Source organism: Echinops telfairi, unplaced genomic scaffold, assembly GCF_000313985.2.
Source record: "Echinops telfairi isolate 266 unplaced genomic scaffold, ASM31398v2 ScPeMD7_7469;HRSCAF=8507_0, whole genome shotgun sequence".
Classification (NCBI taxonomy): Eukaryota; Metazoa; Chordata; class Mammalia; order Afrosoricida; family Tenrecidae; genus Echinops; species Echinops telfairi.
The window spans coordinates 49,960,345-49,976,829 of NW_022111372.1; the positions used below are offsets into that span (position 1 = coordinate 49,960,345).

The 16,485-nt window shown below is 59.2% G+C and overlaps 1 protein-coding gene across 1 annotated transcript; it reads right to left on the minus strand.

Annotated features, from left to right (window-relative positions):
- Window positions 1–2,632: 2,632 nt before the first annotated feature.
- On the minus strand, window positions 2,633–15,794 carry RGS14 (regulator of G protein signaling 14). Its single transcript, XM_030888747.2, has 15 exons — window positions 15,687–15,794; window positions 9,981–10,002; window positions 9,655–9,827; window positions 9,198–9,290; window positions 8,967–9,110; window positions 7,806–7,949; window positions 7,550–7,661; window positions 7,135–7,241; window positions 6,519–6,734; window positions 4,344–4,420; window positions 3,988–4,114; window positions 3,825–3,906; window positions 3,691–3,737; window positions 3,504–3,609; window positions 2,633–3,285 (listed from the first exon to the last, which is right to left on the minus strand). The coding sequence occupies exons 1-15, from the start codon at window positions 15,729–15,731 to the stop codon at window positions 3,095–3,097; spliced, it is 1,686 nt and encodes a 561-aa protein (XP_030744607.1). The 5' UTR covers window positions 15,732–15,794; the 3' UTR covers window positions 2,633–3,094.
- Window positions 15,795–16,485: the final 691 nt, after the last annotated feature.

Here is a 16,485-nt window from a genome sequence, read left to right on the forward strand (position 1 = left end):
ATGTACTGTACCAGGCCTTGGGCAGCCTGCCTTGGGAGCATGTTGGCTCTCCCGCTCCTCACTGTCCTGTCCACATTTGACTGCCTGCAGGTTCGGGGTTAGGCAATGTCGCAGGGATGGGCCTCCTTGCTCCTGGGATGGGGTGGGGTTGAGGTTCTCTAGCGGACTGCTGAGGTCATGGGCTATGAGTCTTTACCTTTAATAGGAATGCCCAAGCTGCCCTTCAGAGTAGCCATAGCAATATATCTACTGACAAGAGGGCTGCCTCCGGGTGGTAGTTACATAATCTGCTGTCAACTTCAGACTATTCAGAGTGAAGGGATCTGTCAATCAGGGGGCAGCTTGATGGCCTCATTTGGAGGCGCTATGGAGGAAGCTAGCTCACTGGTGGCCAGACACACATTCCCTGTGAACCATTCCTGTTGGTTCATGGAGCTATGCTGACAGAGACAGAGCCCTGGAGCTGGAGGAGCCATGCGGAGATGCACGCCAGAGCTGAGATGGTTCTACCATCACTGAATCCACAAGACTTTCCACCCACTGGCCTGTGATCTTCCTGCATTCGGCGTCATTGCATGTGTTGCATAGTCTGAAGAGGAATTTACAGACTGGTATCGGACATGTGAGCTAATATTGGACTTATGGACTTGATCTGGACTGGGCTGGGATGTTTTCTTAATATACAATTATTCTTTGATATAAAGTTTTCTCTTACACATATATGAGTGTCGATGAATTTGATTCTCTAGTCAACTTGGACAAACACACATCAGGGACTTCTGCGGTGCGGCCCTCCCTGGGGTGTGTGTGCCTTGGTGGCAGGCAGGATGCTGGGCTGGTCACATCCCCTCCCGCAGCCTTGGTTTCATCCCCAGCTGCCTGTTTTCTGTCAAGGACAAGGAGATTAAGCACGGAGCTGGTTTAATTTGAGCTGAACCCCTTGCAGGGGCTGGCCTTTGGGAGGATGTTTCTACCTGACCCATGGCCCTCTCTCCCATGGCGTAGGGGGACCCTAGGCACAACAAGTATCATGGCTGGACCAGCAGAGGTGCAGGGCTGGGAGAAGGGGAAGAAACATCCCATCTCTCACTTGTCTCTCCTGAGCTGCATGGAAGGGTGTCCCTCCCACAAGGGAGAAGGCCCAGGTCCACGGCGGTTTGAGGGAAATGCTGCAGCCGACGGGGTTCATCGCCCCCAGCCCCTTTCCTGGTCACAAGCTGACCATAGATTCCTATGGTTCCAGGAGTCCCTGGGTGGTGTAAGCAACTTGTTTGGCGGCTGAAAGGTTGGCAGTTCAATTCCACCCGGAGGTGCCTCAGAAGAAAAGTTTGGCGTGCTATTCTTAGAGCAACAAAAACAGTCACTGAAAGCCCTGTGGAGCACAGCTCGCCTCTGGTCCATGCGGTTGCCAAGAGTCACAGTCAGTGGCAATTGGCGGTTTTGTGGTTGCAGGACTGAGACGTTGAACTCAGAGAAACAAGTGTACACACAAACACAAACAGAGCACGCTGGCTTGCTTCAGGAGGACGCCTAAGCGTTCTTGCATGGCTGCATCGAGGCAGTCAGAGAATTTCGTCTGAAATCACTTTCCATCTCAGCTCTCCTTGCCTGTGCTGATGTCCTTCACGTTCCCGCTCTCTGCCCACAGGGCTTCCTATAAACTCGCCAGCCTCAGAGACGGGAGAGAAGGACCAGGATTGAGATTCCACTTGGGCCAATGGACCATTCATCTCTGAACCAAACTGAGGCCAGGGGAAGGGAGTATTCTGATAGGCTGGGCCCAGGAGCAGCAACCAGGGGCTGGGGTCAACCTAGCCAAAGAAAGGAAGCCCAGGGGAGCAGAGGGTTGAAGCTCCCCAAGACAGGCATGGTTCTCTGGAGAGAAGAGTGAATGACCAGTGCAAACCGCTGTTCCTCCCTGGGGTCCAAGGACAAGAGGAACCACACACGTTATGGGGCAGGTAAGGGAAACAACAGGTGTACAGATGAGGTGTGGGAAGAGAGCTGGACGGGCTGTGGCTCCCAGAGAGGCCCTCACCCTCAGGTGCCTTGTCTAGTGCCTGTGTCTCCTTGCCCCCAGTCCCTCTGTGGACTGGGACTACTTGAGTCTGGCCTCCCCAAGCCCATCTGCAGACAGTGGCTGTGGGGTGTCCAAGCTTGCCTGGTTGCCTGGGACAGAAAAGATCTTCCAGTCGAAGCAGAGCAGGGTCAGGCTCTGCCCTCTGCCCCCACAGCAGCCAGCATCTCCCACACTGGCTTCCAGTGCATCCGAAGGGGTCACCAGTCAAGCTCCAGACACTCAGCCTCCAGCTATAGGTCCACCAAGACGAGGAGGACACAGGCCAGACGATATACAGAGACGCATAGGGGCTGCAGGACAGAACCACACCTGCCACCGGGGTTCCCCCTAGGTTGCTCCCCTCCCTCCCTTTTGCTGTTTCTTTTACACACACACACTGTGCAATCAAACAGGGCTTCTGACAACAGGAAGTCAGGAGGCACATCCTGAGTGCCCCAAGAGCTTCCTGATTTTGGTGTGTGACAGGGGCAGTGTGATTTGTAGGGGGTGTAGGGGCGGGGAACGGGGGGGCTGAGCCCACCGGGCAGGGAGACACATAAGGAACACACCTCATGACAGAATAATAATAGTTATTATAATAACAGTATCATACATCCAGGACATACCCAGCTGCCCCAAAGCCAACTGCAAAATACAGACAGTCCCATCTGTACCCATCTGCACCCCCAACCTGGACTCAGACCAGCTCCCTGAGGAGGGGTCCTCCCTCCCCCCACTGAGCGCTAGCAGAGGGGAGGGGGGCTGGCATTGCCAACAATGTCTCTCTGGATTGGGCCCACCTCTCCCCGCAGGGGGTTAGATGCAAGGGGACAGTGGACATGCCTGTGAGGGGCTAGGGGAGGGTAGCTGTGGGGTGTGGCTCTCCGGAGCCCCCTCTCCACCCTTTTCCACTTCCCCATGGGTCCTGCCCATGAAAAGGGGACAGGGGCACTTGTGGCACAGACAGGGCATGCAGAGGGAACTGCGGCATGCTTCCTCAGGTGCCATGCAGCCAGCCAGGACTGCGGGTAGCTGTCAGAGGGCCGAGTCCAAGTGGCCTCCCCTGGACGAGGCCTCTGAGTCCATCTGTGGGGGTGCTTCCTGGGCGCTGGGCCCTTGGGGAGGCAGCTGCAGAAATTCTGGAAGCACTAGGTCCTCTTTGCGAAGAAGGCCCCTCTGGTCGTGGGCCCCGCTGCTCTGTACCCGGTTTAGTAGCTCTACCAGGCCTGAGGGGGTTCCCAGAGTCAGGGGCTACCAGACTCCAGCTTCCCTACTGGGACCACAGCCTCCCAGACCCCAGCGCCAACAGCCCCTGTTCTCGGCCCGGCCCCTTGGGTCTCTCTGCCCCCTGCCCAGTTCAAGCCTCCCTCATGACACACTCTAGAGCCCCCAACACCACCGCCCTGGCCCCTCTGAGCCCCTGGCCTCGCCATCCCCAACGTACCTTCGATGTCACAAGTCTGCCGCTTCTTAGCCAGCTCGGCCAGCGAGTTGGGGGGGAGTGGAAGGGAGTGAGCGGCCCTGTCCTGGGTCCTGAGCAAGGTGGTTTTCTGCGAGAAAACGGGGTCAGTCATAGCCAGGAGAGGCGTCACAGTGGGTGGAAGAGGACAGGGCACCCTCCTCCGGCTCACCTGGCTGCGGTGGGGGGACAGGTCACCGGCATTGGTGATCTTAGTACCTGTGGCGGAGAGCGGAGACTGTTTTTGGTTTGCCGCCTGCGCGGTTCCTAGAGGCCGCGGGTCTTTGGGGGCTCAAGGTCTCCTACCTGGAGGAGTGTCCAAAACCAGTCTTTGGGCCGCCACGGAGCTCACTAGCTTCTCCAGATCCAGAGGTTGCTTCTCGCCAGGCTGCGGGACAGGTCAGCAGCCCGCGGGGCAGCCCGCCTGGCCCCGCACCGCCCGGTTCCCGCCAGCGCCCCTGCGGCTTACCCGGTGCAGTGTCACCTGCTGCAGGCTCAGGCCGTGCTTCGCCAGGATGGGCTGCAGCGCCTCCTGCAGCCGCTTGGTGGGCTTGGCGGAGATTCGCACCACCCTCTCCAGCGCGGTCACCTCCAGCCTGCGCGGAGCCCGGGAGGCGGAAAGCCGGCCGTCCTTCCCCGCCACCCCGCCCCAGTCCCCCAAACCACCCACAGCAAGCCTAGAGAAGACGGAGCCTGAACTGGGGGGTGGGACTGCATGAGGATGTGGCCTCGGATCAGAGGTGGGGCTATCCCAGGGGGCAGGGCCTGAGGGCAGGAGGTTGATGGGACCGACCTGAGCCCCCAAGCTATAGGGTGGGCACTCACTCGAAAGTGATCCTGTTCTCCAGCCGTACTTCCTGGTCCGCCAACACGGTGCAGTCCTGATCTAGGATCAGGGCCTTCTGTGGACCCCAAACAAGGTCACAGTCTCTTCCCACCCTGATCCATCACAGAGTCAGGCCGCCATGGTCACCCCCTGCCACAGTTGCTATGTCCCCCACCCCCACCGTTACAGTTCATTAGGGGAGCGGTAGGGGTGCAGATGGGGTCCGACCAGGTTGGCCTAGGAGCCTAGGGCCATGAGAAAAGGGTGGCTAGAATGGTGCAGAGGGCTTGGGCAAGGGCAGGAGTTATTGGAAACAGGTGGGGAGGGAGACGTGGTCAAGGGGCTTGGTCATGGAGTTCACCCCTTCTGAGCCAGCACTGACTCTCCCTCCAGGACAGCTGTCCCCTTGTCTCTCAGGCATCTCCACTGCAGTCAGTCCAGCTGCACGTATTTCCTTCTGAACCTTTGAACACCCTCCCCAGGCCTTGTCCCTCTTTTGACACCTGTCTGCTCTCTCATTCACCATGACTGGGGACACCTCTCAACTCCTCACTGAAAAACAGGGCACCAAAGCTCGGCCCCCAGGACACTGTGAGCCCACCTCCCCAAAGGAACCAAACCTAGCACCACCCCAAGTGCTTCAGAGTGGAACTGGGCTCTGTGAGGGTCTCAGTGCCTGTGACCTTGTGGAAGCAGGATGCCAGACTTCTCTTCCATGGCACTGCTGGGAGAATTCAAACTCACTCACTGCCATCGAGTTGGTGCAGATTCAGAGTGACCCTAGAGGACAGGGTAGAACTGGCCCGTGAGTTTCAGAGCCTGCAACTGTTTACAGGAGTGGAAAGCCAGGTCTTTCTCCCGATGATCTCCTGTTGACTTTTCTGATCGCAACCCAACGCATAGCCACTACACCACCAGGGCTCCTGGGAGGATGTGAACCACTAAGCATTGGGTTTGCTGTTAAGTGCGTACCATTTCAGCTACCCAGGGGCCAGCAGGAGACAGTCACCTGCATGGTACCCGGCACCCAGTAGGTACACACATAAATAGTAACTAACGATTTCCACTCCCGAGGCCCCATGTGCCTGCACCAGTCCAGGGGCTGGGGGTGGCTGGGCCAGCCTCTCTCTGGCACCGGGCCTGTCTGTGCTACAGGGACATGTGGAGTGTGGTGGGTGTGAAGTTATATTTAACCGGACATGAAGCCCCATCTGGGCTGCTGGCGGCTGCCCTGGCAGCCTGAATGTGGGCAGACTCCTCTTCATTACTGCCCTCACACCCCCGCACGCTAAGCCTCTAACGTGTCCTGCATTTACCCATCTCCAGGCCTTTCTTAATCAGTGTCCTCTGTCTGGAATGCCCTGCCCCCACTTCTGTGCCGGGAAACTTCCCCAGTCTCACCACCTGCTACGTTCCTTCATGAAGCCTTCCCACACCAGCCAGGAATAATATCTGCTGCCCTCTCAGACACTTTCTCTGCAGGTTTGATTCTGGTCCACATGTCACCCTGCCTGACTCACTCCCAGTCTGCAAGCCTGGCGGGCAGTGCCTAAGTCCCTGTATCTGCCTAGCCACCTGGGCAGGACCTTGGGGCCCATTTCCTAGGTGAACGAAATCCTGACAGTGCCCTTGGAATGAATGTAGCCTTCTTCCTTTAAATTCTGCCCCACCCCCATCCACACACACACACTGAATGGCTTTGCTTCAAGTGTTGTTTGTTTTTGTTTTTCCCTGGACTACTCTTTAACGCTTAATGCTAGTTTGCACCTAAGGGAATGTTTTGCATGGATGAAGTCAGGCTGGGTGTTCTTGATGGCAGAGGTGGTAAGGACTCTTCAAATGCCCATTTCATAGTCTCCCTGAGACTATCCCGGTGTGGATGATGGAAGAAATTGGAGCACAGGGGTATGGAGTAGAGGATGGAATTTTTGCTAGGGTGAGATGTTTTAGTTTGAGTGGGGAGTTGGTGCTGGGGTTGGTTTGAGATGGGCATGGGAGTGGGAGGCTGGAAAGGAAGGGGGTGATGCTCAGGAGTAGGGTGGGAATGGGGTTTGCTCCAGAGCTTAGAGATTGAGTGGGGTTGAGATCATGGCTGGGCAGAGACAAGACCAGTGGGTGGGACTTGTGTGTGTGTGGGAGGGGGGGCAGAGTTGAGGGGCAGGCCAGGTTCTTACCTGATCTTTGCCCACCAGGTAGACCTTAATGTCAGAGAGAGAGAGACCTCGTTTCTCACAGATGCCTGCCAGCATGTCCCGGATGGTGAGGCCAGGGCGAGCCAGGGCCAAGGAGGCTGTTCCATCAGGCAAGTACACGCAGCAGTACTTCCCTGGACGCCCTTGCCCTTCACTCTCACCCTCTGCACTCCCCAGGCTCTTCCGGTGGCTCTGGTTCTGGACAGAAGTGAGGGGAGGGTATGTGTGCACACACAAAGGTGTGCAGATAGTTCAAAGCAGGCATGCTCACGGGGCGAGCACACACCCAAGGGAACACGTGTGCTTACAGTCTGCTACAAGCACATTTGCATGAACATATACCCCAGTATACGTGTGAGCCCTGGAGACAGGTACACACACACATACACACACACACACATGCTCTGTGTCCACCTAGGCAGATGAAACCGCCCAGGGGACCCACACATGGGCAGACAGGACTCAATGTGATGAGGGGTGGGGGTGGGGCGGCTGAGGAATTGGGTGGGCTGGAGCAAGCCAGGAGATGGCAGGGGGCCTTTGACTGGGAATGGTGGTGGCCCTAGTGGTGGGCTCGTCTGCCCCTCAGCTGGCTCACCTCTGACTTGCTGCTGACAAAAGCGAGAAAGCCGAGGTCCAGGCTGGCAGAGGAGTTCAGGGACCCCTGAGACTCGCGGCGCAGATGTGCAGCCCCACCAGCCAGCTCTGAGGGAGGGGGAACCATGAATGGTACACACACACCCGCCTGCTCTGCCCAGGCCTCTCCCTGGCGGTTCTAGGGCCTTATTGGCACCCTCTTGCAAGGCTTCCAATGCAGTTTGGGTCCCTGTAAGCATTGCTACCTCCAGGGTTTCCCAAACTCTGAGGTCTACCCTGCGATCCGAACCACGGGAGGGGGGGGTGCATGGTGGTCACAGGGACCCACATAGGGGGGAGGGGGCATTTCTAAGGCCTGCCCCATCTGCTACCACTCCACCCCAGCCACCTCTCTGCGGCAGCCCTCACCCCCTCACCCCTGCGGAAGGACTTGCGGAGCGGGCGGCCCCCAGGACCCTCAGCCAGCGGCAGCTGCCCCAGCTCCTCCACGCCCAGCGGCAGTGACTTCCCGGGCTTCAGCTTCGGCTTCTGCGGGCACAGGAAAGCGCCGGCATGGGAGGGGCCCTAGCCCCGGGCAGACTTCGGGCGCACCCCAGCAGATCTGCACCCGGGGCGTCCCCTCCTGCGTACAGTCTGCCAGCTCCCGGTCTCCCACGGCACCTCCGCCCGCACCTTCCTCGTGGCGTCGGGGCTGCCCAGGCGGGAGGAGCCGGGTTCCCGCAGCGGGCGGCCCTCGGCCTCGGCCAGAAGGCACTCGCGGTACAGCGGGGACTTGACGAAGCGCGCGTAGCTGTCGAACTTCATCAAGTTGAAGATCTGCGGGGCGAGAGCCGGGACGTGGCGGGGGAGGGGCCCTGCTCTCGGGGTGGGCCCCGACCTAGGACCCCCACGCTAGGTGTTGTGTCCCTAGCCAGTTCCCTCGGCAGTTCCTGAAGCCCCACCCCTTCCACGCCCAGGACCGCCCCCTCCGGATCTCAGTCCCGCCCCTACCCCAGCGACTCCGCCTCCCCCCCTAGCCCGTCCTTCCCCAAAGCCCCTCCTCGTAAGGTCCTCTAATCCAGGAGCGTGTTTCGCAATAAGCTCTGTACCCCAAAGTCAACCCCGTTGCTAAGTGCCGGTTCACATTCATAGCGACCCCACAGGACAGAGTGGGACTAACTGCCCCGTAGGGTTTCCAAAGCTGTCCGTCTTGAAGAACTGCCACATCTTTACCCCGCGGAGCGGTGCAAAGGTTGGGACCAGCCACTCGCCAATCACCGGCTGTTCTCCCCTGCGCCTTACTAGGCTCCATGGATGAGCCATCGTCGCGGAGTCAGTGCCCACTCACGGTGACCCGTCCTGCAGGCCACAGTACAAGTGGCCCCATTGGACTTCCTCTGTTGTTCGTGTTTATCAAAACCGATCGCTGCCATTCTCCCAGTGGAGCAGCTGGGGGAGCAAGCCGTCAGCTTTCCTTTGAGCGGCCGAGCGGCTTAACGCCGCACCAGCATTAAAATAAAGTATATAAAATAAAAATAGAACCCTCATTCCTGGTGACCGTACCGGACAGGGTAGATCTATCTGCCTCTGTGGGCTTCTGAAACGGTTTCTTCCAACCCACTGCCGGCAGTCGGTGCCGAAGCACGAAGGCTTTCTGAGCTGCAAAGCGTCCCCGGAGCCGGCCGCCGCGTCCGTCCGTCCCCAACCGAGCGACGGGTGGGTTTGGACTGCCACCTTTCGGATAGCGGCCCGGCGCATACTGCACGGCGCGCCAGGCTTCCTGCGTCCGCCCTGCTCGGCTCTGAGCCCGCCTCTGCTGTCGTCGCCCCCTCCCCATCCACTGGGCCTGCGCACCTGAAGCTGCGGCGCCCGAAACATGTCTGGCCTGGGCTGTGCCAGCACCTCCTCACCCAGCCACGCCTGCCGGTCGATGTTCACGGGGCTCAGCGCCTGGCTGGATAGGAACTCCTGGTAGATGCGGTGGGCTTCCTGAGCTAGCTGGGGAGCAGGGACCGGAGGAGACGGTCAGGGGGCAGCCCAAGCCCTAGTCCCCACCTCGTGCTCCAGTCCCTCCCTGCCCCCCACCTGCTGCTTGTCGCTGGCTGGAATCTGTTGGAAGCTCTCGCAGGCCCTCCAGAAAGTCAAGTTCTCGGCGCTGAACTCCTTCTTCAGAAACTCCTGGGGAGGTAGGAGGAGGTAGGGAGAGCCAGACACCTAGTCAGGGGGTGTGTTCAGAGACTGGGACAGAAACACCACCAAGGGGCTGAGCCAAACTGACCCACACGTGCGGCCCCCAAGGAGCAGGGAGAAATGAGAGGTGGGGGCGAGGGTGGTTAGACAGCAGGAAGGAGGAAAGTTCTCTGAAGGGAGAAAAGGAACACCATGGAGTCCAAGAAGGCTAGCTGGGCGCGAAACAAAGGAGGCCCACCGGGGCCAGCCAGCAGCAGCTCCATGTCTGCCCTCTTCGTGCCCCGCCCCATCCTTGGGCCACTGCCATCTGCCCACTCCACCCCACCCAACCCAACCCCACCCTAGGGCTTACAGTGAAGTAAGCCAGGCCCAATGGATCCTGTAGCAGCCGCTCGAAGGACAAAGACCAGCTGGCCACAGGCTGCTCTTCGGTGGGGAAGGGGCTGCTGGGACCACTGGGGAGGCTGTGGATGCTGAGGGAGCTGCCCCGGCCCTGGTCCTGGGGCCCGGCCACATTGCTCAGCTCTGCCAGGGAAGGATAAGGAGGAGTCAGCTTCTGCCACCCACCCGCCCTTGCCCAGTCCCATCCACTCTCCCTGTTCAGTACTTAGAAAGACAGCATGTGGCAGGGGTGCCCCAGCCCTGACCCCGTCTGGCGTCCCACGGACTGTCACTCACCTCCATCGGAGACTGCGAGAACCTAAAAGAGACCCCAGGTGCAAAGTCAGAGGTACAGCCAGGAGCTGGGCTGTGCCCCACCCCCTGCCTGGGCACCCCGGCCACACAAGTGCTATGCACTTGGGCTAGGATTTAGCCCCTCACTCTTGGGTGGGCCCAGCTGTAGAGCATGGTGGTAGTATGGCCCACTTTTAATCCTGTCTCTGGCACCAGACTAGCTGGGTAACTTTGGGTGAGTTCCTTAATCCCTTTTCTGTTTCTCCATCTATAAACAGGAGCTGATGCTAATCATAGGAACCCCCTTGGGGGGCTGTGGTGAGTGAGGATCAGTGAGTCTACCAGAGGCCAGCATGTGGGAAGGGTTGCATCATTGTTTGTGAGGAGGCAGAAGTGTCTTCATAGCCCAGGATCTCCTTTGCATCTCCATTGCAGCTGTTTTTTTCTTGGCACTCTTGGTCACCCACAAGTCCGCCCCACAAGCTGCTGGGACTCCAGTATAGAGGAGTGGTTCTCAACCTGATGTGGTTCTCAAACCTGGGGACCCCACCTGCACAGATACAGGTTCAGAAGGTCTTCCTTTCTAACAAGCTTCCCAGTGATGCTGCTGCTGCCAGCCCGTGGACCACCCTGTGAACAGCACTGTAGAGATCCACTCCATCAAGCCTCCCCCTCCAGATCCCAGAGCACAGTTCAGGTGCCTCTGGGAATCCAGCACTCTGCCCCCTGGCTCCCCAGCCCTAGTGAAATAGAGAAGCTCCTCTCAAAATGACTCCTTCAGTGGGCACCTCCCCGGCAGCTCCTTAATGTTTGCTCAGAGCAGCTTCTATCTCTACCTGGCTCTGCCCAGCCCTTGCTCCCACCCACAGACTCCCAGCTCCAGACATACATCCAGACACACATAGCCAACTTCCTTTAAGTGTCTCCCCACAAATGGTTCCCGAAGTCCCTCAAACTCCGTAGTCCTTCGCAGAACCTGCCCTCTGCCCTGGTAAATACAGAAGGCCAAAGCTGCCTCTCTGTAGCCTTTCTTCCCCTCACCTGGGATCCCAACTCCAGGGCTTGAGTCATCCCCAGTTCCTCCCTCCCTCTCACCGCCTACGTTTTTTCACTTGGCCCTGCCTCTGGGAGCTTTCTACCACCTGCCCCATTCTTTCCAGTGCCTCTGGAAACAGCCCTGCAAAACATCCCCTCCCCTCCAGGAAGTCGCTCCCTCCCTCCCTCTCTGCTGCACTCTCAGCTCCCCACTTCCATAGCACCCTGGGAGCACCCAGCTTACAAAGCAATCATCTGTAGGTGGGATCTAACTCGCAGGTGGAGGATTTTAGAGACCCTGGGTAATGAAAATAGTTCATGTGCGTGGCTGCTAACCGAAAGATTGGAGATTAGAGTCCACCAGAGGTACCTCGAGAGAAAGGCCTGGTGATCCACTTCCAAAAGAGCAGCCATTCAAAAGCTCTTGGGAGCACAGTCCTGACATGAGTCAAAACTGAAGAATCGAGGCCGATGAGTTGATTCTGTTTAAGTATTGTGGTGAAAACCTTTGTTGAAGTGTAAAGGGGCAACCCTGGCTGGCCTTGAACAGCAACCTCTCTACAGGGAAGAACTCCCCGCCTGGAGCAAGAGGTTAAGATGCTCAGGAGGAGAAAAAGTACATGCAGAGGTTTGGGGGTCACTCCATACCCCACTCCCTGCCTTTCCCCACCCTGCCCAGGGCTCCTTCCAGCTGGGCCACACCTTTCCGGGCAGTGAGCACAGTCAACCAGCACTGTCACTCCTCCTGGCTGGAGTGTGCTGCCACACCCCTGCCCGCCTACTTTTCCTGTGGGCTCCGCCCAGGTATATTCTACCACTCAGTTCCCCACCCCAGGGAGTAGGCCCCCCCAACATCCAGGAAGCTCCCTCCTCTGCCTGCCTCCCCTTCCCTGGGGTGGCTGCTTGGTCCTGCCCTCCTCCTGTACCTCCTCTGCCTGGCTCAGAGCCCTCCAAGACTCTACCCCCTGGGCAGGAGGAGCAGGGGCCCCAGATTTTGTTTGGCCCTTTTACATTATGTTGAACAGACGGTCCTCAGGTGGGCCTGGCTCTACTCCACCCAGCTGTGCCACCATCTGGCCCCACTGCTGTCCTAGGAGGCCCTGGAGGGGCCAGTTTGCAACCTGAATTCCCCCCAGGGCTTGACTCATGCACCCCTTCCACCTACCTGGGGTTCCTCCAGCTCCCACCCTGCACTTCATCCAACTTTTCTATTCCACACCCCCCGCTCCCCCACACACACCCAGCACACATACCCCTACACACTCCAGTTTCCTGCTTTGCTCTTTCCTCTGCCTGGAGATCTGTTCCTCCTCCCCCCACCAGAGAGCCCCCAGATACTGGTTGGTAAAGCCAGGCATCCCCAACACCGGTCCTCCCCGGGACCCCTTCCCACACCAGTGGCCAGCCTTTCTGTCTGCCAGTTTGGTAACCCTGGGCGGTAGAATGGGCTTGCAGGAGGGATTGCAGGGAGGCTCAGCCTCCTGCCCAGTTGGCTCCGTACAGCAGGGGCCGAGGCTGAGCAGGGACAGGAATCTGAAGGTGGGAGGAAGTGAAGCAAGAGTCCAATTCTAGTGCCTTCCTCTTGAGGAAAAGTGATTTCCCTCCTCTGAGCCTCAGTTTCCCCCTGCTAGCATGGGGCTTGGGATTTCCATTCTCTTGGGTGGGACCAAGTTGGATGAAATTGAATGGGGGCTGAGTGTGAACACGTTAGTGTTCAGGCAGCCTGGGACCAGGCTCTGACTGGCCGCTGCCCAGCCTGGGGAAGTTGTGCCAGGCAGAGATGACCTCGCCCAGCCTACCCAGCCCGCAGGAGGAGAAGTGGTGAGTGAATGGGAGAAAGGAGAAGGCGTTGAGGGAGTGTGGTGGCCTGTGACCCCATAGGCAGGCCTCTGTTTTCCATACCTTTCCTTCAGAAATGGGCCCAGGACGAGCTGTTGGTATCTGACAGTCCAAAGGTAAGCTTACATTTCCTGAGCTCCACCTATGTGACAAGCTTCTCAGGAGCCCTGATGGTGTAGTGGGTTCTGCACTGGGCTGCTCCTAGCAAGGTCAGCAGTTCAAAACTGCCAGCTACTCTGAGGGAAGACGAAACTTTCTATTCCCAGAGAAAGCGAGAGCCTGGAAACTCACAGGGGCAGGGTTTTTCCTCTGCACTGTGAGTTGGCAGTGACTGGATGCCAGCAAGTTTGAGTTTGGTTTTGACCTCTGCCACAGGCGAGCCTTGGCAGCATGTACCCATATCGTCACTCTACACATACCCTTATCCTGTGCGACAGGCACTGCCCTGTTTGACCGATGGCCAAACCAAGGCCCAGAGGAGTCACACAGCTGTGCCTAGAGCCCAGTTTGCCTGACTGGGGTCCTGATCATCCAAGCTGCCTGCCTGTGGAGCAGAGAGGCACCAGGGGAGGTAGGATGCCACAGGGCCTCCGCCCTTGGGGCACAGATGGGGTGAAGGGCTCACGGGCACACTGAACTCTGATTTCTGGAGGGGTCAGGCCTCAAAGGGGGTGGGGGGAAGTTGAGTTACTGAGCAGCTTCTGTGCTGGTCACTTGGGGAAAGTGAGGTTCCAGGAGCCTCTCTGGGGATGCCCCACAGAACCCTGGGTGCCTGACCCCAACCGCCTGGCCTGTGCCAGCCCCATGGAACTGAACCCAGAGGGGCCAAATGGTCCTTTTGAAGTTGTTTTCCTCCAGTGGGAAGACACACAGGCCCCCTGAGAGCAACAGGTGTGATATCTGTCCCCTCTCCCTCTCTAGGGCTCACTCCGGCTTCACTCCTCCCCCACCCCTCCACCCCCACCCCTGTGTCTGCATATTCAGGCCATGCTGCAGCCTCTGCTGGGACTACCTTCTGCAGAGATCTCTCTCCCTCCGCAGCTTACCACTGCTCTGTCTAGGCCTGCTGGGGGGCCTTACCCAAAGCGACAGTTTAACTCTATTGTCTTTCACGCCTGGCTACGCTGAGGCTGCTGGTGGGCAGGGTCCAGGTGCCCTGTGCCTGGGACTTGAGTGGCTTAGGGAGGAACCTCATAGAGCAGGTGCTGAGGAAAGTCTGTGAAATAAATGAACAAACAGACCAGCCAAGTGGCGGTGGGGGCTCTGTGGAGACATCTCTAAGTGACAGGTTTCATTGCAGCCGCCTGACAAGCTGAGTGGCAGAAAGGCAGGGTAGGCAAAAGGAGTGCTGTGGGTTGGGATGGGGGGAGGTGACAGGGGGCGGGGAGGGGGGGGAGAACATCCCAGCCAGGCAGTGCAGGAGGTGGGAGAGCATTGGAAAGAGAGTCCTCCCCATTGGGGTCAAATGTGGGCCCCTCTGCTGGCTGGTGACCTTGGGTGTCATTCACTCCACTGAGTCTCCCTCAAGGGTCACTTCTGGAAGGCAGGAGAAACTTGGTCCCTAAGCGTCTCTCAGTTCACGCCCCTGCCCTCGAGACCAGACTGAGACATCTGCCAAGGTTGCTGGGAGGGCAGGGGCGTCTGTGGGCTCAGCAGGCAAGACTGAGGTGCCCTCCTGCTCTGAACAAGGCTAGGGCTGAGAAACCCTGGAAGGACACCTGCTTAAGAGAGGGCAGGCCGTGGAGGCTGAGTCAGGGCTGTGGGGTGGGCAGGGTGGGTGCTTGGAGCTTTCAGACTTCTGTGGGTAGGAGAGATGGTAAGAGAGGGGCTGGGTCAGTTTTGGGGGGTTGGCTTGGCCTGGGAGATGAAGAACTAGAGGAGGGTAGGTCTTGGGAATTAGGAGGCAGGGGGCGGGTGGGGGGGGGAGGGCAGGGGGCTCAGCTTCTTCGAGGTGGGAGACCCATGAGAAAGGCAGAGGGCACAGGACCGGCATGTATGGAGACCCCCCTAATGAGTCCCAGTCCTCAGGTTCATCAATCCACTTAATCACCTCAACAAGCCTTTGAGAGCTGCTCTAATCTCCCCTTTTTTCAGACTAGGAAACTGAGGCTCCAAGAGGACTTTTCCTAGTCCCCCTCCCACCCCCACTTCCAGTGAAGGAGAGCTGGGACTCAAGCCAGGTCTGTCAGGGTCCAGTGGAGCCAGGTAGAGAAAGGTCAGAAGTGGGCTAGGGACTTCGGGATGGGGAGGCCCAGCCCTGCCCACCCTTTCTGCCAATTGAACGCAGAAGCTGGCTTTCTGACTGTGGCCCCAGCATGGGGAGAGGGTTCTGGGGTGGGACAGTGTGGCCAGGCTGTGCTAGTGCCCAGTGCCACCCCCTTCCTGGAACGACTGAGCACTTAGACGTGGCACCAATTCTGCAGCCCAGCCTGCCCCTGCTGACCAGCCCGCCCAAGGGCCCAGAGGTAGTGGAGGAAGATGATGGAGCCAATGCAGCTGTGGGACAGTGACCCAGTGAGGTGACCCTTGGGCCCCTGGGACCTGGGGAGAGGGGTGGTGGTGGAGGTGTTGGGGGGCTTGAACCACTCAGGCTGGGAGGAGTTGTTCAAGCAGAGAGAAGAGCGAGCCGGGAGGGGCTGGACCAGAAGCCTTGCCCACTCTGACCTGCCCTGACCCCCAGAGTTCCAGGTCCCCCGGGAACCACCTGGGAGGGTCCTGGAGTGATCGCATCAGTCCCGCTGCCAGCCCCCAACTTCTCTCCTTTGCTGGGCCCCACGGCTCTGCCCTGGGTGTGCCTACCCCTCCTCTTGGCCCTGGCCAGAAGCCCACACTCACCATGCGCCCGTTGGGGACGCCCAGGTGCTTGGGCTTCCCTGGCATGCCGCTGCTGATCACGGGTCCCCGCCGCGGGAGGCGCCCACCATGGGGACAGTGGGCAGCGCCGGCGGCGGCGGCAGGAGCTTGCAGGGCAGGCGGGCGGCAGAGAGAGTCCCGCGCAGCTCCTTCGGGCCCTCACATCCTGGAACAGCAGCTCACTACCTCTTTTCTCTGCCACAGGAAGTGTCTCTATAGAAACCAAACCACAGAAAGAAGCGAATGCCTCTTCCTACACACCCTCCGCGCGCGCGCGCGCGTGCACACACACTCAAACTCACACATGCCGCCAACGCACCCTTGGCAGCACCCCGCACAGGCACCGGCACACGGCGAGGCCTTGGCGTGCTTCGCAAGGAGCCAGCCAGCCCGGGCGGGCGGCTCCAGGGTCCCGGCTGGGCACCCAGCAGGGCACTCACACACCCAGGCCTCCATGGGTACTCGGCAGGGGCCCTTGTACCCCCCTCCCCTCGCCGGCCCAGCATGTGCACTGGGATCTCGGGCCATGAATGGACCTCACTTTCCCACATCCCTACGGTGTGCGGGACCTGCGCCCACTCAGGGCCCCCGCCTCACCCCAGGTGCCCTCCCCATGCGCCTGCCCATGTGTGCAGAGGAGGGAGGCCCTTGTGTCATCAGGTGTGCCCATCAGCAGCACACAGCTCGCCTCTCGAGGGAGGTCCCTGGGCAACCCCTCTGGCCGGTGCAGGACCAGGCACTGTATGCACACGCTCGCCCACCTGCGGGTAGCACACGTGCA

Excerpts from the sequence above, each read along its gene's own strand:
- RGS14 (XM_030888747.2), bottom strand. The coding sequence starts at position 15,731 with ATGCCAGGGAAGCCCAAGCACCTGGGCGTCCCCAACGGGCGCATG. Across the intron at positions 6,735-7,134 it reads TTGTCAGCAGCAAGTCAGAG|AACCAGAGCCACCGGAAGAG; the intron begins GTGAGCCAGCTG and ends ACTTCTGTCCAG. Across the intron at positions 3,738-3,824 it reads GGTTTTGGACACTCCTCCAG|GTACTAAGATCACCAATGCC; the intron begins GTAGGAGACCTT and ends TCTCCGCCACAG.